At 39.2% G+C, this 23,485-nt stretch overlaps 1 protein-coding gene across 1 annotated transcript in view; it reads left to right on the top strand.

Moving 5' to 3' along the window:
• The first annotated feature begins 585 nt into the window (after nt 1-585).
• LOC131240214 (ribonuclease 2-like) overlaps nt 586-23,485 on the top strand; it is a 29,891-nt gene continuing 6,991 nt past the window's right edge. The window contains exons 1-6 of the mRNA XM_058238338.1: nt 586-833; nt 12,463-12,491; nt 12,742-12,815; nt 17,170-17,271; nt 17,394-17,397; nt 19,145-19,236. Coding sequence (XP_058094321.1) covers nt 637-833; nt 12,463-12,491; nt 12,742-12,815; nt 17,170-17,271; nt 17,394-17,397; nt 19,145-19,236 — 498 coding nt within the window. The 5' untranslated portion in view covers nt 586-636. The remainder of the gene's footprint in view (nt 834-12,462; nt 12,492-12,741; nt 12,816-17,169; nt 17,272-17,393; nt 17,398-19,144; nt 19,237-23,485) is intronic.

Here is a 23,485-nt window from a genome sequence, read left to right as displayed (position 1 = left end):
ATTGAACGGCCACCATTAAAAACTTCTTTGGGGCCATATAATTGTTGGATCAAGCTGATATTTGTATTTTCACTTCATCGAAGTCTAAGTGACCTTATGAACAGGTTGGATGGAAAATGAGTGTGGTGCATTTGAGCCTTGGATCTACCTCATTTTTGGGCTCGTAACCTAAAATGATTGGAAAAATGGATGGACTGCGTGGATAAAACCCATACATTACGGTGGGCCCACAGAGCTCCTACGTGGACGGATTTCCGTCCAGGCGGGGAAGGACGCAATCCAGTTCCGAGTTCTGAACCGTTGGTAATGTGGTCTTCAATCTCAATGTTCCTTGTCCAAAAAATAACATGGTGCGTTCATTAGGTGGGCCTCGCATTCACAAAGAAACAGGGTAAATAGGAATATAACCAACGGTCTACATTCAACGTGTACTGGATGTGAACCTGAAGGGTGGGGCTGGCCTGATTCACGGACACTAGACGGTCCGTTTGTATTTGGTCTGGTCTAATGCACGTATGCCACGTCAGCAGGTACGAGGGGTTTGTATTTGGCGCTTGAAGATCTCTTCTCCCCTTCTCTCTCTCTCTCTCTCTCTCTCTCTCCTTTTTGGATCTCTGAGGGGGAGGGAAGAGAAAGATGACTTCTCCTCTCGCAGTAAGATCCGTTCTCTCTCTTCTTCTCTCCCTCTTCTTCTCTTTCCTTTGTTTTTCTACGAGTGAGGTATTTGGAGAAGAACAGAGAGAGTTCGATTACTTCCTTTTAGCTCTTCAATGGCCTGGTACTATCTGTCAAAGAACTCACCATTGCTGTCCTAAAAACGGTTGCTGCCAAAGGTTTGTTTTTCCGCCTGCTTTTGTGCTTTGTGGGTTTGCATTTTGATTTCATACGTTAGTTGAATCAGATTGGTCTTTATGTACTACTCCGTATTTCTTCAATCTGATTGGTTTTCTTTCGATGCTCTCGTTCCCTCTGTATTTTAAATTCTTCTTATTTGTGATGTGGGTTGTTGTTGTTTTTTTTTTTTTTTTTTTTGGGCGGGGTGGTACAGATCTCTTTTAGTTGAATTGGATTGCTATTTCTTTAGTTCTCAGGATTACTTGAACTTGGTGGGCGAAACCTACAAGGATATTTTGTTTAATTGTAAATCGAAATCTGAAGCTAATGTTAGGCATGCATACTGTAATTTGATTGAGAAGGAAAGTGGTTTCAAATTTCAAGCTGCGTTATGAAATTGCATTCGTAAAGATGATATTTCCCCACTATGGATTAAATCTGAAGATGCGGTCTGAGTTACTAGCAACCTATCCCCTGGATACAATGAAGCTTAAACATCTGTTAACAAGTTTTGATGGATGATTGACCCTAAACACCTTTGGCAACGAATTAGACTTGAAATCAAACATTGTTATCTTGTTCTGAAGGGACAAAATAACAGTCTTAAAAACAAGGAAAATGCACCGGAAAACAAGAACGAGAGATGAATTTTAGAACACATATTTTGGAAAGAGGAAGGGTTGTTGGAATATGTAAAATCCCATTCATGGACCCTCTGTTTATATAGGTTTTGTTGATTGTTTGGGGCTAGGTCTGTACCTGTTCTGAATTGTCGCATGGTTGTTCAAGGCACACCCTTCTAGATTTGTTAACTACTTTGACCATTTGATCAAGGAAAGTCTTCCTGCCATGCCATCTAGTTCAACAGTCCATCCATAACCATCACACCCAATAGGCCATGTAATTGCCACCCTAGCGTGCCATGTCACACAATGGTCCACTTAGTGATGCAATTGTCCCACACCCCACACGTGCACACTCTGCACGTGTGTACAAGAAAAGGACCACCTTCCTTTTTTAGCCATCATCACTTCCCTTTTTTTTTTTTTTTCAAATCTCTAGATTAGAAAATTTGCTCTTTCTTTCATATCTTTATTTTTAGGCATGGAATAATTTTAAATATTTTCTTATCTAAGTATCTTTTTATTTTAGGCATTTTCTTAATTAGAATGCTTTGTTATTTATGTGTTTTCCTATTTTCATAGATTTTTAGATTCCATATCTTTTATTACAGATTGCAAGGTTGATTATAAATAGGACCTATGACTTGTGGAATAAGACAAGTTGATTAATATTTCTCTTTATGAAATTTCTTATTCTCTACGGTAGTTGTGGGGGGGGGGGGGTGGTGGTCTCTAGTTCAAGACTAGAGGACTGTTGAGCTTGCTCACAGTCTTGCATTTGTGATCTCTAGCATTTTGCTAGAGGATTTTTGGGTCTCTCTCTCTCTCTCTCTGTAGTTTTATTAATATAGTCTCTTTCTTTTCTTATTGATTTATTTGCTTTCCCTTTTGGGTTTGCATCGAATTGGTATCAAAGCAAGTTCTGCTCTTGGGAAAACTAAAAGGTAAATTTTTTTTTTTTTCATCTCAATCTAACATTTCATTTTTCCCCTTCATCCATCCGTCATCTTTCATATACTTTTCTTTCCTCTTTTTCCCCATCTCAAAATCACCAAACCTTAATTCTACAATATATATATATATATATATATATATATATATATATATATATATATATATATATATATATATAAATAAATCTTCCAATCCTACCACATCCTAATCCCATTCCGACATATCGATTCCTTGCCCTTCCTCTCTTTCCTTACTAAAAAGAAAAAGAAAAAAGAAAAAAGAAAAGAAGTAGAAATAAAAAAAAGAGAGAAGAATATATATATATATATATATATATATATATATATATATATATTGCATGCTTTGCTAAAGCCCATTGTCTTATGCACCACACTTGAAGAGGGACAATTTACAATCCTGAGATGGCCACACAACCTCAAGATGAAACTTTCACAATCTTTCAACAAGTGGTCGATTTGATCACAAAACAGGTGGATGACCTAGAGGCCCGTTCCATAGCCAGAATGAATGCTTTGGAAGGATGTATTATTGTTCTCGAAAACTCAAACAAGGGAATCAATCCAGACCGCTAAATATCTATGGATGACCTTGATGGAGAATTGGAGTCCGGAAATGTTGACTTGAGGCATCCTGCTCGGAATGGTAATTTCTAAGAAGAAGAATATGAGCCTGGCTACAAGGCCCAACAACATCGTTATGCGCAACCAAGAGCCAGAGGGATGAATAACCTTCGATGGGATCATCCAATTTATCCCGAAGGATGAAGGAATATTTACACTTCGGATCCTGCCAAGCATGTCAAGATTGATATTCCAGATTACGATGGTAATTTGGATCCGAAAGTGTTCAATCTGTGGCTAAAGTCAATGGAGCGATATTTTTGTTGGTACGAAATGGAAGAAGTTGTCAAATTGCGTTTTGCTACCTTGAAACTTAAAGGCGCAGCTCAAGACTGGTGGCACACCATCAAAGAAGATCTACAATGGTGTGGCCTTCCTCCCATAAGCAATTGGGAGGAAATGAAAGCAAGAATGAAGCGAAGGTTACTGCCGCTAGATTACGAGACGACCTCTTTTCAAGAGCTACTGACGTTTTGATAGGAAAATCTGACCTTGGAGGAGTACATGCAACGTTATTATGACCTAGTCATTCGATGTCGCTTAATAGAAACCGGAAGACAACAAGTGACACGTTATTGTAATGGGCTACGGTTCGAGATTCAAAGAGAGTTGGTAACTGTTCGGCTCGACAGTGTACACAGTGCGTATCAAACGGCTCGAAAAGTGTAGGACTAGAAGTTGGTGATAAGGCGCGGTAACCCTTAAGGCGGGGGCTATGCATCCACCCGTCCCACTATTAGTGGCTCCACTTTGTGCCCACAACCATTCGTGCCCCGCACTAACTTATCTCGGGATTACAAAATTGGTCAGAACTCCACCCAATCCACTTTCAATCCTCTTCCCCGAAATGGTGATACAAAGGGAAAGTCTATTGCAGTAACACAAGGGAGGTCGACCAACAATTGCTTTAAGTGTGGTGGTCATGGACATTACATGATTGAGTGTCCCTTTCGCAATCTCCAATTTTGCGAGATAAAAGACTTCATTGCAGACCAAGTGGAAGATAAACACACAAATGATCCAGAAGATGATAAGCAGGAACTTGAGGAATGCCTCGATGGCCTAAATGAAAACAAGATCATTGGCGGTTAGAAGGATTCTAACAGCACCAAAGGAGGAGGCCCCAGAAGATTGGTTGCGGCCGAATATTTTCCATATGCGAGTATCATGTGGTGGAAAGGTTGTCAAGGTCATTATTGACGGAGATAGCAACATGAACGTGGTCTTATAAAGCATGCTGGACAAGTTGAAACTGAAACCTCAAACGCATCTCAAGCCATACAAGATTGCGTGGGTGAATGATACGTTCATCCCTGTGACTTAGAGGTGCTTAGTCAACTTATCTCTGGGTCGTCATAAAGAATCGCTTTGGTGCGACATCATTCCAATGACGGTCGCACATATATTACTGGGGCGCCTGTGGATATACAATAGGGATGTAACTCACAAGGGTCGCAAGAACACATACAGATTTATATACAAAGGAAAACCCATTACTCTTAACCTTATGAAGGATGACGAACTTGAAGAGGCAAATTTAGCTTCCATAGTGTTGAGTATGGCCCAATTCATGGAGGAGAGTCGTGAACGTGGAATCATGTATGCTGTGGTATGATGAAAGATCGATCCAGTTGATAATGTTGTTGTCCAACCACCTGAGATTCTGGACATTCTATCCCAATTTCAGGATTTGGTCCTTGATGAACTATCAAGTGAGCTTGATGGGGACATATCGCGCACATGCACGCCCCCCTTACGCACGTACGCAAGGAGTAGGGCCCCACCATCGATCTGGATCGATGACGACGTCCAGCGAGGACCCCCTAGTTAGAGGACTACGTTTTGGTTCCTTGGAGTGGACTCGATCGTCATGTGAATCCTACCATGGGTTCTCATGATTGTGGCCCACTATTCCAAACGATTTAATACTTTGAGTTTTGGTTATTATTGTTATTAGGAACATCATGGACGGTTTAGATTACTTTGATTAGTTGTTAATTGTGGTTACTTCGTCTCTAAGTAATAGGTTGTGCACATGGCGCGAGTTTTGGGGTAAAAGATTTTATTATAAATAGGCACCCCTTGTAATCTTTTTTTTTTTAAAATTGAAGATTAATAAAAGTCTGCGTTTTCCTGCTTCTGTAATTCTCTGAGTTGTGGAAACCTAATTGGGTGCGAAACCCTCTCTTCTTCGAAGGGCTAACTACCGTAGTGCGAAGCCACACCCATCCCGATTTGCCCCCATCTTCTACCATCCGCATTCACCTTCTCCTACAGCCATTCAACCTTCAAATTCGTCATTATTTTGTAGCCAATCCTTCTCTGCAGCAGATTTTCAGAATCTGGCCTTGTAGAAGGGTTAAAACTTCGGCGGAGCACCACGCATGGACCAAACGTCGGATTGATCTGAAATTTGGTGTGCGTGTGGCCCAACCCTGGCCGACCAGAACCACGGTGCCCTTTTTTGGGTTCGTGGGCCCCACACATGTGTGGGCAGGATTCCACGCACGTGCGTCAGGCCCAGCTCGCTGCCCCCACTTGCGGACAATCTCTAGGTCCTCTCTCTCCTCTATTCCTCTCCTCTCTCGCCTTATTTCCTTAACCCTAACCCTAAATATCCCTAAATCCCAAGTTTTATTCCTTTTTTTGCAGCCCTAGCCCTAGGGTTTCCCGAATTGAAACATGTGAATCCCTTGGATTGGGAAATAATCTTTTGCATGTGTGGATGAATCTATTATCCTTTGATCATTGTTTGGCCTATAATTTTAAATCAATCCAGCCCTAGCATGTGTAGGCTTGCACTCTTATAGATCCCCTTTGTTGAATGCTTGACTTTATGTGGGATGTGGAGTTTTTGTGATTGTTTCTAACTTAGTATGATCTTAAGCCTGAAATCTCGCATATCATGTTTAAAATTTCATGTCCCGCATCAGAGCTTCCACCCATGCGCGACATTCGGCATGCTATTGATTTGATACTTGGAGCTCTATTACTAAATCTTCCAGCATATCAAATGAACCCGACAGAGCATGCAGAGCCTTGTCGAGAGGTGGAAGAATTGTTAACAAAGGGGTTCATTCGTGATAGCCTCAGCTCGTGTGTTGTGCCAGTGTTGCTGACACCAAAGAAGGATGGCAGTTGGCGAATGTGTGTTGACAGTCGCGCCATCAACAAGATAACAATAAAGTATCGTTTTCCCATTCCGTGCCTAGATGACATGCTGGACATGTTGGCAAATGCTACAATTTTTTCGAAAATTGATTTGTGAAGCGGGTTCCACCAGATAAGAATTCTTCTTGGCGATGAATGGAAAACTGCTTTGAAGAGAAATGATGGATTGTATGAATGGCTAGTTATGCCCCTCGACTTGACGAACGCACCTAGCACATTCATGTGGGTGATGAGAGTACTATGCCATGAGAAACTCTACATCAATTTGAAGAAGTGTACCTTCACGAGTTCTTGCGTGGTTTTTCTTGGGTTCGTCATTTCAATAGAGGGTGTAAAGGCTGATTTAGAAAAGATAAGGGCCATTGTTGAATGATCTACTCCCATAAACATTCATGAGGTTCACAGTTTTCATGGGCTTACGACATTTTATCGAAGGTTTATTTGGAACTTTAGTTCCATCATGGCGCCAATCACTGATTGTATGAAGTCCAATCCATTTGAGTGGACTAAAGCAGCAACAAAGGCATTTCAAGCAATCAAGTAGAAAATGACAAAGGCTCCAGTTCTTAGACTTCCTGATTTCGAAAAAGTATTTGAAGTTGCCTGTGATGCATCGCACGTAGGCATAGGAGGTGTTCTTAGCCAGGAAGGACATTCGGTGGCCTTTTTCAGTGAGAAACTCAAAGAGGCACAAAAGAAGTATTCTACTTACGATGTGGAGTTTTATGCTATTGTACAAGCTCTGAAGCATTGATGTCATTACCTGATTCATCGAGTGTTTGTGCTTTATTCTTATCACAAGGCATTACGTTACTTGAATTCTCAGAAGAAGTTGAGTGCTAGGAATGCTAAGTGGAGTGCTTATCTTCAAGAGTTCACATTCAACCTAAAATATCGCGCCGGTATTAAAAATAAGGTAGTGGACGCCCTCGGCCGAAAGTCACACCTGTTGTCTACCTTATCAGTTTCCGTTGTTGGGTTTGAAGAACTTAAACGGGAGTATGCCACATATGATGATTTTGGGAATGTATTTTCAACACTCATTGCCAGTGCAGGCACAGAGTACCCAAGGTATAACTTGCACAATGGGTACTTATTCTTCGACATGAGGTTGTGTCTTCCTAAGAGTTCCTTGCGAGAGCTTGTTATACGATAGCTTCATTCAGGGGGCCTAGGTGGTCACTTTGGTATCGATAAAACGATAGCTCTAGTTGAGGACTGCTTTTACTGGCCAGGTTTAAAGAAAGACGTTGGATTGTTGTTCGTCAATGTCGAGCGTGTCAGCTTGGTAAAGGTAGCAAGCAGAATACTGGTCTTTATACGTCATTACCTGTGCTAGATGCTCCATGGGAAGACATCAATATGGATTTTGTCTTGGGATTGCCTAAGACTCAACATGGCTATGACTCTATTTATGTTGTGGTTGATAGGTTTTCGAAGATAGCTCATTTTATCCCTTGTAAGAAGATATCGGACGCCATGCACATCGCCAATGTTTTCTTTAAAGAGGTGGTTCGTCTACATGATGTTCCCAAAACTATTGCATCTGATCATGACGCTAAGTTTATGAGCTACTTCTGGTGCATCTTTTAGTCTAAGATGGGAACTAAGTTGAAATTCTCAAGTGCTTATCATCTGCAAACAAATGGGCAGACTGAAGTCGTAAACTGTAGCCTTGGGAATCTACTTCGATGTCTGGTTGGTGATCATATAAGCTCATGGGACATCGTGTTACCACAAACTGAGTTCGCTTATAACAGTTCTATGAACCGCACTACGGGACTCTCTCCTTACGAAATTGCAACCGGAATGCGACCGCGACAACCTATCGATTTAGTCCCACTTCCTAGTGTGACTCGATCGAGCCAGGACACTGAAGCCTTTGTACAGCATGTTAAGGAGATACATGAAGAAGTTAGGCGAAAGATCACCCTTAGTAATAAAAATTACAAAGGATATGCAGATGATCGATGACGTTTTGCAAAATTCCAAGTAGGAGATAGGGTCATGGTGCGACTTAAGCCTAAGCGGTTTCCAGCAAGCTCTTATACAAAGCTCCACTCCAGAAAGGCAGGTCCTTACCACATTTTGAAGAAGCTAGGTGATAATGCATACTTAATTAAGTTGCCACCTAAAATGAGAAGATCGACCTCATTTTTAACGTGGAAGACCTTACAATGTATATTAGATATTACACAAATGAGAGCACAAAAGAACATGCTATCTAGATACCTGAGGTACTACGCCAGCTTGAAGAAATCATTGAGGAAGTGTTGGATGATCAGATAGTTTCCACATGCCAAGGGGGGTATCAGAAAGTTTCTTGTCAAATGGAAGGGTCGACCAAGGTCCGACAACACATGGATTTCAGCAGAGGATTTCAGGCGCATCAACCCATAACTCTATGAGGAGTACATTGCCATTAACTCGACGGAGTTGAGTTTTTTCAAGTCGGGGCGAATTGATGCAATCGTCCCACATCCCACATGTGCACGCTTCGCACGTGTGTACAAGAAAAGGACCCCCTTCCTTTTGTAGCCATCATCACTACCATTTTTTTTTTTTAAATCTCTAGATTAGGAAATCTGCTCTTTCTTTCATATCTTATTTTTAGGTAGGGAATAATTTTAAATATTTTCTTATCTACGTATCTTCTTATTTTAGGCATTTTCTTAATTAGAATGCTTTGTTATTTAAGTGCTTTCCTATTTTCATACATTTTTAGATTCCATATCTTTTATTACAGATTGTAAGGTTGATTATAAATACGACCTATGGTCTATGGAAAAAGACAAGCTGATTAATATTCTCTTTATGAAATTTCTTTTTCTCTATGGTAGTTGTTGAGAGGGAAACGATCTCTAGTTCATGACTAGAGGACTGTTGAGCTTGCTCACAGTCTTGCATTTGTGATCTCTAGCATTTGGCTAGAGGATTGTTAGGTCTTTTTCTGCAATCTTTCTTTTCTTATTGATTTATTTGCTTTCCCTTTCGGGTTTGCATCACTTAGTCAACTAATCATTGAGGCCCTACATCATCAAGTCGGTCAAGCACTCTCCCGAACCATCTTGAGTCACGGGTTAGACCCATGGTTTGCACCATGGCTCAATTTAGGTTCAGTGCTGGTTTGGAAAAGGTTTAAGGCTCTTCAAGCTCCTCATTATTATGCATATGTGCGAAGTACAAAGTGCGCCAAAGGCGTTTAAGAATACCTATAATGCACTAACCATGCGCCATGAATCGCACGCGTGTGTACGCGAGTGTAGACAATGTGAATGCCATCCTTGTAGGAATTTAAACCTTGGTCTTGGATGGCATATTCTTTCTATCTAACCAACTTTCCTTTTGAAACCCATGCAATATTAGTTCTTGTGCAATGCATGGCATAAATTAAACTGCAAATGACTTTCCATATTCTAACTTGCAAATCTACCTTTATTGTAATGCAATTAACACGTGGATCAAAAGGAGTAGAGACAATTCCATATTCAAAGTTATTGAACTGTTCAAGTATTTTCTCTAAATTTAATTCTATAAGCAATTAACATTTCGAAAGAGCATGATGCTTTTGTCAGGGGAAGACAAATATTGGAAAGTTCCTTTGTTGCTAATGAGGTTTTAAATTTGCGGCATAGGGAGGGCACAGGGGAGATAGTGTGCAAGTTGGACTTGGAGAAAGCCTATGATCATGTTGATTTGGTCTTGCTTGATCATATGTTGGGCCAGTTGGAATATAGGGCCAAGTGGAGAAGCTGGATCTGGGAATGCATGGGGACAACAAAGTTTTAGGTCCTAGTTAATGGCTTGCCGAAAGGGTTCCTCAATTCTTTAAAGGTAAGGCAAGGAAACCTGCTATCTCCATTCCTATTTGTGGCGGCGGCTGAAGCTTTGAGCAGATTACTAGCAAGAGGGGTATCAGAAGGTCTTTTTCGAGGATTTATGGTGGGATAAAGGGATTTCCAAGTGTCTCATCTCCAATTTATGGATGAAACAGTTTTATTTTGCGAGCCGGATGAGATCCAAATTAGCAATCTTCAGATGGTAGTCTTCTGGTTTGAAATGGTTTCGGGCCTTGTTGTTAATCTGCAAAAGTCATCTTTATTGGGCATTGGTCTATAGGACGAGGAGGTGTATGCTCTTGCTTGGGTGTTTGGTTGTAACACGGGGTCCTTCCCAATGACCTACTTGGGTCTTCCTTTATGCATTGGAAAAGTGAAGAAATGCCTATGCGATCCTATTATAGAAAGGTTTGAAAGGAAATTATCTAGTTGGAAGAGTAGGATGTTATCTTTAGGCGGTAGTATTGTGCTTATTATGTTGGCACTGTGTAATCTTCCGCTATATACTTCGTGTCTCTTTTTAAGTGTCCCAAAGGTGTGCTCGACAAGCTAGAGAAGCTCAGAAGGGAGTTTTTGTGGCAAGGTGGGGACTTTCACCTTATGAATTGGGTGGATGTTTTGTGTTTTTTTTTTTTTTTTGGGGGTGTTGTTTTTTCACGTTGGGTTCCATGAACATTGCTTTATTGGGGATATGGATTTGGTGATTTAGGGCAAAAGAGGGGGGTTTGTGGAAGGAGGTTATCATAAAAAAATATCAGTTGGATAGGGAAGGTTGGTGGTCCAATAATGTATCTTTATATAGAGCAACGGGGATTTGGAAGCAAATCATGAAGCTTAAGCAATCTGTCCTTGAAGGGATGGTTTTTGGAGTGGGGGATGGGGCAGGGGTTAGATTCTGGAAGGACATCTAGCTTGGCAATAAAGCATGCAAGAAGTCTACCCTAGACTTGCCCAAGTTGGTCTGGATCCTTATATCTCTGTTAAGCGGTGCTTCTTTTCTTGTGGTAACCACATGGTTTGGAATCTCTTATGTAGAAGAGCCCTTCAAGTGGAGGAATTTGAGTTCTTGAAGTTTCTTGGGAAGGGGTTGATACTTCGGTCAGGAGCAACTCGGTGCAATGACTTGCAGAGAAATCCGGAAAGTTTTCAGTGAAATCCTTCCATGACCTTCTTGCTAGAGCCTTTCGAGGAGAGTCAGATTTGAATGTTAAGGCTCATACAGTCATACCTTCTTCCTTTGGTCTTACGGTGCGCCTTCCATGGCGGTGGCTTTTGTGTGGCTGGTGGGGTGGAACAAACTATTGACTATTGATAACTTACACAAGAGGGGCATACTCATTATCAATGCCTGCCCCCCTTTGCTTGAATGATGAGGAGTTGGTGGGCCACCTGTTTATGCATTGTCATTTATTTAGGGAGGTACAGGCTTTCATTCTTTAGTATTTTGGTTTCGCTTGGGTCTTCCCGAAGTCCATTGAGGAGAGTTTTTTTTTTTCCCCCGCTTTGGCATGGCAGGGGTCCTGGTAGTGAAGATAATAGGGAATGGAGACTGTTTCTCCTAGCGGGGCTGTGGTCCATTTGAAAGGAAGGAAATCTCAGATGCTTTAGGGACATCCATAGCAATCCCCTTGGGGTGTTTTGTTTTGCTCGATCCCTTATTTTCAGTGTAAGGCGAGTTTCCCTTAGCCTTAGTTTCGTGAGCGGGAAGGGTTCTTGGGTTTGGTTGTGGGGTTTTTTTCTTTTCTTTTTTTTTATTCTTTAGGCTTTGCCTTGTTTTAATAAATTGTCATCCTTCAAAAAGAAAATGTGTAGATGATCAGTCCTCTTGGATTTTAGTGTTCGATGTTGTAGTTTTCATTTTCTGTCCTATTTTTGCTGAATAATGGTTTAAATGTAGAGATTCTTTGTTTTAGAAGTCCATTCATCTTGCTTTCCTTCTTCTTTTTCCTTTCTTTCTTTCTTTCTTCCTTCTTCTTCTTAGCAGCCTATCTTAGAGTGATCCTGTACTCTGTATTTCCTATTATTTCTGCTGTTGTATGAAGTTACAAATTTTCAAGCTTTTCGTTTAGATTTTGCCTGTCTAATCATTAAATCCTATTTATTTGTTGCTGACCCTTTATGATTACTTGATTTGGGTTGACAGCCATCAATTTGTTACTTGGGTTGGGCCCTTGACTTGTGTGACTCACCTTATGCTTTCTTCAACATTTACTGTATTAGGGATTATATATTGAATTGATTTGGATGGAAATGTTTATAGATAGCCGAAGGAAACCAAAAACGGAATTTGTGCCTTGTATTCCTCTGCATGGTTCATTGCCATCCATCTGCATTGTTGATTGCCAGTTGGATTTTATCAGAAAGAGAACTTAGCCAGTCTATTTTTGTCTACTTATGCAGCTCACTTCCTCTAACCGAGTTTACAATCCGTAAGTATAAAGTAGTGTTTATCACAAAGTTCTTCTGCATTTTGGACTTTGATTTCAATGGCCTTTCAAGATAAATCTTGAAAAATCTCCACTCTAGCTAGCTACATAGCTGCCATGTTGGCTGATGTACTGACAATCAGACCAATTGAAATCTTCTGTACTTCTAGAAGTTGTTCACGATCAGAATCTTGAGTTGTTTGACTTTTTCTTGTTCCTGGTTTCAAGTCATTTTATAAACCTTTTGCAACAGATGGACTCTGGGTCAATTACAATGATGGAAGCTGGCCAGCATGCTGTAGCCGGCGCGATTTTGATATAAAAAAGGTGCTGAATTTTTTATTTGCTTTAGTTTGCAACTGAATATTGTTTTGAGGTCTGCTAAGGCCACATGCATGTAAAGAAAACATAGCATCCCAGCTATACCATTGGTCTGACTCATGAAGTGTTTTTGTTGACTTTTGACCTCCCGAAACCTTAGTATCCAATTGGGAAAGGCATCCCACTTCAAGTGCCATATCTCCAACATCAACCACAAACACTGCAAGTGTGTATGCACTATGCATGGAGACTGGCGTGAGCACCCTGACTGTGCATTACATGTGCTCTACATGCTGTGCTCAACCTTTCTTCCAAACAAGCCAATTTTCTTGATTTGGAAGACAGGTGATGCTACTGCTCTTCCACTTAGTTTTTTGGCTATGTCGGAGTGTTATGAGTCTGTGAACACCTTTACTGAAGCAACTAAGAGAATGATTAAGTAGTTTAGTTCTTTTAGGGATATTCTCAATCAGTGAAGCGTCGCCCAAAAGTCTCAAGTTTGGTTGGTCAAGTTGCATCTTGGGTAACCATAGAAGCTGCTACACCTGATGCGAAGAGGTTATCTGCTTGCCTGGAGCTAAGGCGCTTAACAACTGGTCTCCAAAGGTCTTAGCTTACCCCACCTTTGTGCAGTAACCATTATAAGTTTGGTAATGGGTTAAATACTCTTGGGTCATTAGCCATTGGATGATTTGGTCATTTTGCAAGTATCCAAATCATTTATATGTTGGACTCACAAAGGATGGCGATTGCCTCAAGAATCTTCAAGATTGGAAGATCCTAAACTGTTGGTCAATGGCTCACAAAACAACATTTAAGGAGGCAGTCCTTATTCAAAGGAAAAGAGTTCTGTGATCAAAGGGTTGAAATATTACAATCTGAGAGTTCCATTTGGGGTATCCTCCATTCATGGTGAGGCCCATCATACATAATGGTTTGGATCATTGTAACATGAACTCAGATCGAACAACTATCGTCCAACTTATCCTATAAGTCTATAACCAATTGGTGGGGCGACAAACCTCTCAAAGAACTATACCATGTTTCTAGGAGGAATTATAGGATCCTAGATTGTAAGCTTTCCCCAAGTTATGTGGGTTTTAAGTTCTAATTAGTGGGGTTCATGGTTCAATAATCTGGACTATTGGTTCAATAACCCTTAGTGCCTAAAAATAGATTGTTAAAAAGAGAATAGCCGCAGTTCAACAAAAAGAAAGGCGCAACACGGGTGAGTAGGATCATCTAGTCTTGGAGAAATTTGGTGCATGGTCCACTGTCCATCCATGTTGGAATGCAACGGCGTAATGATGTGGATGGGTGATCCCAGGATCCTGCTTGTTACAATTGGAAACCTGAGTACCCTGTGCAAATCCTTGCATTAGTATCCTTTAATTCTCCTCCATTGTCCAATGGCTACAATTGTGTGATAGTTCACTGTTAATTTGAAAATATGGTGGTGACTCATTCTTGCGACATGTGGCTCTCATGCACAGCTATCTGGACAATCCAAATTGAGCCGCACATAGTGGATGAAGCACATCTCTAAATTCACACTGATCAAGAAATCCTAATCATCCAACTGTTGGCTATCAAATGGATGGCTAAAAGTAAACTCGTGAGTGCTCAGATTATAAGGGAAAAATCTGATAGTCAATGCCTTCTTTTTATTGTGATTATCTCGGTTATGATCCATCCACTCTCTCTTAGAAATTTGGATGGTCTGGATAGCCCTACATCCACGCCATGGTTAAGTTTGAAGAGTCTCCACCATTTATTTAATGGTGGTGAACTACAGCGAGTTAATTTTGCTTGCATTGATTTTTTAGATTACTGGCACGTGTTGCTCCAATGGGGTCCACATGTAGAGATGGACTAATGATAAAAACTATCCATGTTCTGGAGCTACAGTAGATAGATCACAATGAGAAACTTACACTGAGAGGATGATTGTGTTAGTCTGCATGCATTTCTTAATTTGGTTCTCTGAAAAGAAAATTTTCAATGATCATCTTTTAATTTGATTGTTGGATCACCATAGATGGTAGACCTAAGTTAAAACATAGGGAATGGACAGTTCCAATCGTTAGATCACATCTACATTTTGGTCTGGTGGAGAGATACATGCTAATGATCCTTAGTTGCAAGCTGCAACATATTGAAATCTAACTGTATTCTAGTTGGAAAAAGAAGAATGATAGCTAGCTACATAGTCCTGTCTTCAAGTTTCCCATGGGTGAGATCCGGGCCATTTATAAGATAAGATCCCCATAGGAGTGTTCCTTTGACAAAAAATCTGTCAGTCCATTGATCAGACGGGCTACAAGTGCACAATGTGGTAGACCATTAGATGGTAACAAGTCCTTTGCATTCAGGGCACATCACATGCCACTCACCCGTTGAGTTGGATGGCCCAATTTTAGGAAAGTACAAAATGGGATTGTATTATACATATTTAGGATCCAGCAAAGCCTACCACGTAGGCACATGTGGCACTTCTTCGTGGTGTAGAAGATATGGCATTTGAGATGGGATTGTCTTTCCTGCCTTAGACTCTATGGGCATTGGTTACCATCCAGTTATAGTTTTTAAGCTATGGGGAGTCAAAAGTTTACAACAAACTCTTCTATGAGCTGGACCAGTGCACATGGATTCTAACCTCATTGTACATGCATGCAGTGTTTGTAGTATCGGTATCGTTACATGTATCCTGACTGAGGATATCGAAACATGTATCGATATCACTGATGCGAGGAAATGTATCGCTGACTGAGGCAAACGCGGGGAAAAAGATGAAAATTTTCAGTTTAACTTCAGGAGATGCTAAAAGACACATGTTTTTATATTTAGGAATCGAAAAATTGCAAAAAGGAAGCATGCATAATAAGTTTCCATTTAATAGGGGTTTAAAGCATGTGTTGTCTTAAAGAACCAGTTCAAAACCAAAACCAATTCATATCTTATCAATGTAGATAACAAACAGTGACTAAGACATCCAAAAACTAAAGGACCCCATCCATGCATCCATCATGCATACACAGAGACATCATACATGTCTATCCATCCATCTATACATATGTTCATACACATATACATATATCCATCTAATCCATCTATACATACAGTTATACATACATACATTGCTACATCCATTCATGCATACATATGTAGCGCATGCAGACATACATGATCCATCCATCCAACCATTTATGCATGCATGCATACATGCATGATGCACACACTACATACATGCATGCATCCGTCCCAAAAAAAATGCGCCCATCCACACAAATACATTATAGAACCATACATCCATAGATAAAATAAATTTCGAAATGAAAAAAATATTAAATAGACAAATTTTTTATTTATCATATTTTAAAAATCTTCGAAAATGTAATATTTCTCTAGAAGTGGACCCCATCAATCATCAACATCCATCCATAAATAATAAAACAAAAAAAGTAAAATAAACCATATATATAAGAAAATTAGGTTGAAATTAATTTTCCAAATTAAACTTATTTTTAGTTAATTTTCAAATTTTCAAATAATTAAAAAAATTCTAAAAATTAAATTACATGAATCGATAACAGCCAACTCTCATCAACATTCTAAAATTTGGCCCTCAATCACTTATTTTAGGGGAGAAAATGGGTTTCTTCCAATTTTTCCCAATTTCGACTCCCAAATCTTTATATTTTCAACTCAAATCCATGTCAATGCACAAGAATCATGCATGGACATCGATTTCAGTTCAAATTGAAGCTTAACTGTTAAGAAAAATAGGTCTTTTATGAAAAAATCTCACCTTTTTATATCCGGCCTACCATCCCTCTCATTGCTCAAATCTGTCCAAATCGTACCTCATTCTTAAATAAATTAGATGGGTATGGTCGAAATCCAATTCCAAACTGATTTCTCAAAAAAAAAAAAAAAAAAAAAAACCTCGAAAATTATTGTATTTTCTACTTTTTATGTTTTTTTTTTTTTTTTTTTTTTTTTTTTAAATTTTTTAAAAATAATAATAAAAATTACAGCAATATCACAAGTTGCCTGGACAAGAACTGGTGTCAGTGACAATATCACCTGTATTGTTGACACCGGGAATTTATGGTAAAGCGCTTGTGGTGATATTTTCTCTGCATTGACACTATGGTGATACATTGGCAATATTTTCGCCAATACCTGGAAATATCTGTTTCCAGTGGTTTCAGTATTACCAGGTTGGCAGTAGTGATAATATCGGTGTATATTATCAACAATATCATTGATATTTGGAACACTGCACGTCTGTGGGCTTAGAAAACCTCTATATTTCATCATGAATAATGTGCATCCACCTTCTCCTATTACCTTGCAGATCACATCATTGATGGGAATGCTTGAAAAGTATTGGCCATCCTTAAGTTGCAGCTCTTCCTCACTTTGCCATGGTGGAAAAGGACTGTTTTGGGCACATGAGGTTATTATGAATTTCAGAATCAGCTTGTTTTCTAATTTGACTATCTAACATCTTGTATGACCCTGATGCCATTTTTGTCTTATGTGTTATTGTGCATGGTTTGACTGGATATACGTGAACAGTGGGGTAACATCTTCTACCTTAACTTCCTTGCATGATGCAGTGTATTACTATGGATTTCTTCTTCTTCTTCTTTTCTCCCCCCCCCCCCCCCCCCCCCCCCCCCCCCCCCACTTTTTTTCTCTGTTTCTCAAACTGAAATATCTCAGTTATTTCCTTCATGTAGGATTCAAGATCTAGATTCAGACTCAAGACTTTTTCTGGTTTAATTGCTTTGTCTAGGCAAGGATCCTAAGAATTGTTATGGTTTTAATTTTGAAATAAACTTGGGCAATTTTCAAAAACTCAAATTGATTATTGGCTCTCTTATCTTTTTCTCAAACTTCTGCAAGTTTGTGTAATTGGAAAGCGAAATTGGATTCTCTAGTTTCTGGTTGATTTCTAAGCTTATCTTAAATTAGGGAAAGGAGCAGAGCAATTTCGGGTTTTAGTATTTTTAACCCTCAACCAAAACCTGAGAAAAATCACCTTTGCTCCACCTGCTTTTAGACTCTAAACCACCTATATGATATAGGCCTCTCTCCTTACTTTACAAGACTTCCACATTTATTTTTCTTCATCCTTTTATGATGATATTTTTTTCAAACCCAAATTTGGCATGGAATAAATTTTATGGTTTTACATATTGGTTTCAGTGTGAGACTTGTCCAGTTCAAAAACTGGTTTTTTTTTTTGTTTTTTAAAAAAAAAAAAAAAAAAAAACCTGGAAAACAGAAAAATTAAGAATCAGAATTCTCTATCTCCCAATTTCATCTAGTTAAATAGATTTTGATGTGTCTGGTATTTTTTTGTTTTTCTGCTATGCAATCTCCATTGCTCGCTTTTCTTTAATTTTCTAATATCTTTGATTTGATGCTTGCATTTTCCTTTTCTTTTCTTTTTTTCAATAATTTTTTATTTAGAGATTTCCCAGTTAAGGATTCTGAAATTTCCTGTTTTTTGCATTGAATGCGTTGACTAGTAATGAAATTGCTTTGTTAGTCACTGTTCAACTAAGAGATTAAGATAACAATTAATTTAAATTAAGAAAACTTACGTTTTTTCTTCCTTTGAATTATATTATGTCAGGTGGAATTTTATCCACGCCATCACAATTTATTTGCATGGTGCCCATTTTCCATTTTTATGAATCAACATCGTACAACTGTTTACTATTTGAGTTTGCAGATGAGTTACACTGTGTGAATCATCTTGTTTCGTTTTGAATGGCCCCAATTCAATGAGATTTGTCCCAATACTGGATGAGTCGGACCAAGTCAAGGGTATTTTCAGGTTAATGGAGGCATGACTCATCCCAGTCTTGACCCAATCTGATATGGCTCAGCTGAAATTGCTTTGTATCAGACTATCTTAAATCATGCCCCAAATAGCTGGGACAAGGCTGCAGTGATGATGGATTATGACTGCCTACAGAATCCAAATAATGTTTATTCATACTTATTGCAACCATGGACGTATGGATCCCTTTTTTATTTCCCTTAACTGACGACTCATAGCCCATTGATTGAAGGTCTGGGCAGTTGTTTGGGGAATCTCCCATCCATGGTAGGGACCATCAGACCTACAGTCTATATCAGCAAAGTGCAGGCTCCATTTGCACAGACTGGTGCATCAGGACATGACCCACATTACGATGCATCATAACCTTATAGTTTCTCCTTGCATTTTCTTCTTTTGTTTTAAGTTGTTCTTTTTATGCTCTTTGGTTTTATATTAAGCATGCGACTTCTTTTATTTTCACTGTTGCTTGCAGAAAAACATGGGACTTGTTCATTTCCAGTAATTCAGGATGAATACTGCTACTTTTCAACTGCCCTCAACCTCTACTTCAAGTATGACATGACGGTTAGTATTAGAGGAAAAGCTGGAAATCCACACCTTACACTTCTTTTGCTTGCATGTTGTGGTGTACGCATTAGCTCTCCTCGTAAGTCTTAGACAATATATAGCTGAAGACAGTATAACTTGAGTGGTTTGTATAGCTAATGCCAGTGATATCACTAAAACTTTTCCATACTAGAAGCATACCATTTCTTGTCTATCTTTTTGAATGCTCAATTTATTCATGCCTCGGATTGGAACTATGCTTCTAGAAATAGTTTTAGTTGAAGGAGAACTCCAAATAGAATCAGACCATAAATCATAAGGCTGCATCAATCAAATTCTAAATTGTATTCTTCTAAGAGATGCCAAATCAATCATATTCTAACATTAAATGTCAAACCTTGCTCATCTTTCAAATGTAGAGAATCTGAATAAATTTCATTAGCAAGAAATCAATATTATACTGTCATCTGCAATTCAATTTATCCCTTCAGTCTATAAGATAAAGTTTGCACATTCTAATGGTATTGAGACCTTATGCAATTCAAAATTTGAGTGCATTGTATGATTCTTTTTCTGAAAAAAAAAAAAAAAAGAAGGAAAAGAGGATTCAATGTGAATTTAGTGTCCTATAGAATCAAATTGGATAATGAGATTTGAACTGTAATCGTAATTAAGGGGCCATATGGATGTACCAATCACTCAATGGTTTGAGTTAGATAATGATAAAAAGGCATTTGGCGTAGTTTTTTCTTTTCATTTCTTTTTCTATTTTCTTTTTCAGGAAAACATGTCCAGAAGAGTCAAATTTCCCAAGGTTTTTTTTTTTTTTGAAAGATAACTGAAATTTTATTAAGGCCCTGCCCAAAAGCGAAGAGAAAAAACACCAATAAGGTGAAAGCAAAAGGGAAAGGTCAACGCTATTGGCTGCCTTTACATAGGGAACCCATTCTGAAATCACCGACTTAACAAAGAAGATGATCTCTTGGACTGAAGATTCCTTGTTTAGAAAGCATCGACCATTTCGAGATTTCCACAGAAACCAGAAGATTGCCACAATGCCATTGCAACAAGCCTCCAAACTGTTCTGTGAGAAATACCCGTGACCACTCCATGCTAGGCCCACAAAAGTTGGTCAATTGACTCTAACATCACCCATGAGATATGGAAGATAAGGAGAAAGTGGTCCCAAATATTGCGAACGAAGGGGCAATGAATAAACAGGTGATCGATAGTCTTGGCATTCCCCATGCACATTAGACAGATATTAGGAAGAATGAGAGCCCTTCGTTGAAGATTGTTGATGGTGAGCACTCTTTTCCTACGCACGTACGCAAGGAGGAGGGCCCCTACCATCGATCTGGATCGATGACAACCTCCAGGGAGGGCCTCCTAGTTAGAGGAGTGCTTTTTGGTTCGTTGGAGTGGACCTGATAGTCATGTGAATCCCACCATGGGTTCTCATGATGGTGACCCACTATTCTAATTAATCTAATACTTTGGATTTTGCTTATTATTGTTATTAGGAATATCATGGACGGTTTAGATTGCTTTAATTAGTTGTTATTTTTTATTACTTCGTCTCTAAGTAATAGGTTGAGCACATGGCGCGAGTTTTGGGGTATAGGGTTTTATTATAAATAGGCACCCCTTGTAGTCTTTTTTCTCATTGAAGATTAATAAAATTTCTGCATTTTTCTGCTCCTCTAAATTTCTGAGTTGTGGAGATTCAATTGGATGGAAAACCCTCCCTCGAAGGGCTGACTACCGTGGTGCGAAGCCACACCTATCTCGATTCGCCCCTGCCTTCTTCCATCCATATTTCTCCTCCTACAATCTACACTTCAAATCAATCCTCTATTGCAGCAGTTTTTCTCTCTGCAGCAAATTTCTAGAATCTGGCCCTGTAGGAGGGCTGAAACTTTGGCGAAGCACCACGCACAAACCGTGCATCGGATCGAGCTGAAATTTGGAGGTTTTGGAGTCCATCCCTGGCCGACTAAGGCCAAGCTGACCTTTTTCTAAATAGTGGGCCCCACACACGTGCGGTCGGGATCACACGCACGTGCATTTGGGCCATTGTTGCTGTCCACAAGTGTGGTACTTCTCTGGTTCATCTCTCTCCTCTCTTTCACTCCTCTTTCACCCAAAATCCCTAAACCTAATCCTAAATTCTTCAAATCCCCAATTTTATGTCATTTCTTCAACCTTAGGATTCCCCGAATTAAAATTTCTGAATCCCTTGGGTTGGGGGAATTATTTCTGTGCATGTGTGAATGAATTTACCCTCCTTTGATTCTTGTTTGGTCTATAATTTTGATTGATCCGGCCCTAGCATGTGTAGGCCTGGATCCACATAAAATTTCCCTTGATTGAGTGTTTGAACTTTTGTGTGGGATATGGAATTTTGTGTAATTGTTTCTGAACTAGTGTGATCTAAAGCCTGAAAATCTTGCACATCATACTTGAATTTCATGTCCTGCATCACTACTCATTAGCTAAGCAAATTCCAAAACACTTGGAGGGGCACCATAAGACCAATGATGGAAGGGAAAAGAAGGAGTATGAGATTTGGTGATGCGGATATCAGTGGTGCACCCTTTAGAGTGTACTAAAAGAGGAGGCGTCGCCGACAGAGTACCGGAGCGGAGGAGTTGATGTGGATGGATGGTGAGTCTATCGGACTCATTTTCTGATGCGCTACGAGTGCAGGAGTGGCATGACTGCACCCTGACCGTAGGCCCATGGGTCGAATTTCACACCTTTTCATGCAGGTGTTTTTAGTTTTAGGCCTTTTTTTTATTCTTTTCCTTGTTTTTAGGGCCTTTAGTGCACTTTTTACTTTTTCTGTCTTTTTATTATTTTTCTTATTTTCAGAGGCTTTAGTGCACTTTTACAATTTCCATGACTTATATATACTGTGAGAAACCCTATTTTGAAAGAATGAGTAAGAATTCGTATGTTTTTTTCCTCTTATATCAAAGAGATTAAGGTTTCAGGATTGGCCCTAAGGTGTTGAGGATTCCACCCCGATTTCAGGTTTCCTTCTTCCTAGATCTTCGAGATGCAAGAAAATGTTAGAATCATCTACCTTCTTTTCTTTTAATGACAAATGATCTTTACTTTCTTCATCTCAAACCCTCCCTTCTTCATCCATTTTGTTCCTCTGGATATTTCCTTTTGATTTAAACGGAAAAGATGGATGGCTAGAATCAGATCCAAACTTGACCGTGGACTGACTTATGCTGGATCTGGGATATCCTCATATCCCGAGGTCCTCCCTTTTTACTGTTTATGTGATTTTATGCTAAGGGGCATGACCCTGATGGAATGATCTCATCTCTGTATTGAGATTTGCCTAATCCCTTTGATTGAAAACAGTTGGTTGATTAATTTATTTATTTGAATCTCATCATCCTGATTATACATATATCTAGGGTTAGGCCATCACATGTCCTTACATCAGTTGTCATGCCATGGATTATGTTTGTCCCTTATTGCCTTAGTTGGTATCAAGACTGAGCTTGATTGCCGGTGTACAACAAGTTGCTTGATCAGAGATTCAGAATTGAGGTCACGAGAGGGAGGAAATTGCAATTATGATCATTCCATTCAACGAGTTGCAAGATCGGTGTGTTTTTTCTTTAAAGGTTGGGTGTTTGCAAAGCCAAACATCGAATATTTGGCTATTTTGTTGACTCATGCAATTTTTTGTGGAGGTTGGGATCGATGTTTTAAATATTGAAGATATCAGCCGACATATCCCACGATATATGTTGTATCCCACCTGCGCGATAGGAAACTCAAAGGTGGTGCCGAACTGCCGATATATCCCACATGTTCAATCCAGTGAGAATTTTTAAGTTCTTATCCCTTTTTTTTGTTGAAATTATGTTAAATCAGTGTCAAATGGTTAGACATCTATTGGTTCTTCATGTTTTACATGAAAAATCATGGATTTGGAGCTTTGATTTCGATATCCATTAGTTCTTCATGTTCTCCATTTTTTTTTTTTTTGAAAATTTCCTTCAACCAACTGTCAATTGAGACTAATTTCGAAGTATTTAGGAGTATTTGATGAAATAATGATCACATACACTCTAATTTCGAAATCTGTGTATAGGTGGTCCGATTTGGAAAAAAATCGAAATTTCCCCAATTTCTCCTAAATTGCTTTCAATATTTGCACTCCAAACATGAAATCAAGAATGTATGAGGGCTGATCTCCTGTCCTTGTCAATTTTCAGAAAATAAAAATCATTTTTAATTA

The sequence above is a fragment of the Magnolia sinica genome, chromosome 3, assembly GCF_029962835.1.
Source record: "Magnolia sinica isolate HGM2019 chromosome 3, MsV1, whole genome shotgun sequence".
Classification (NCBI taxonomy): domain Eukaryota; kingdom Viridiplantae; phylum Streptophyta; class Magnoliopsida; order Magnoliales; family Magnoliaceae; genus Magnolia; species Magnolia sinica.
The sequence above is the reverse complement of the archived record's forward strand: the minus strand, read 5'-3'. Positions and strand labels throughout refer to the sequence as shown.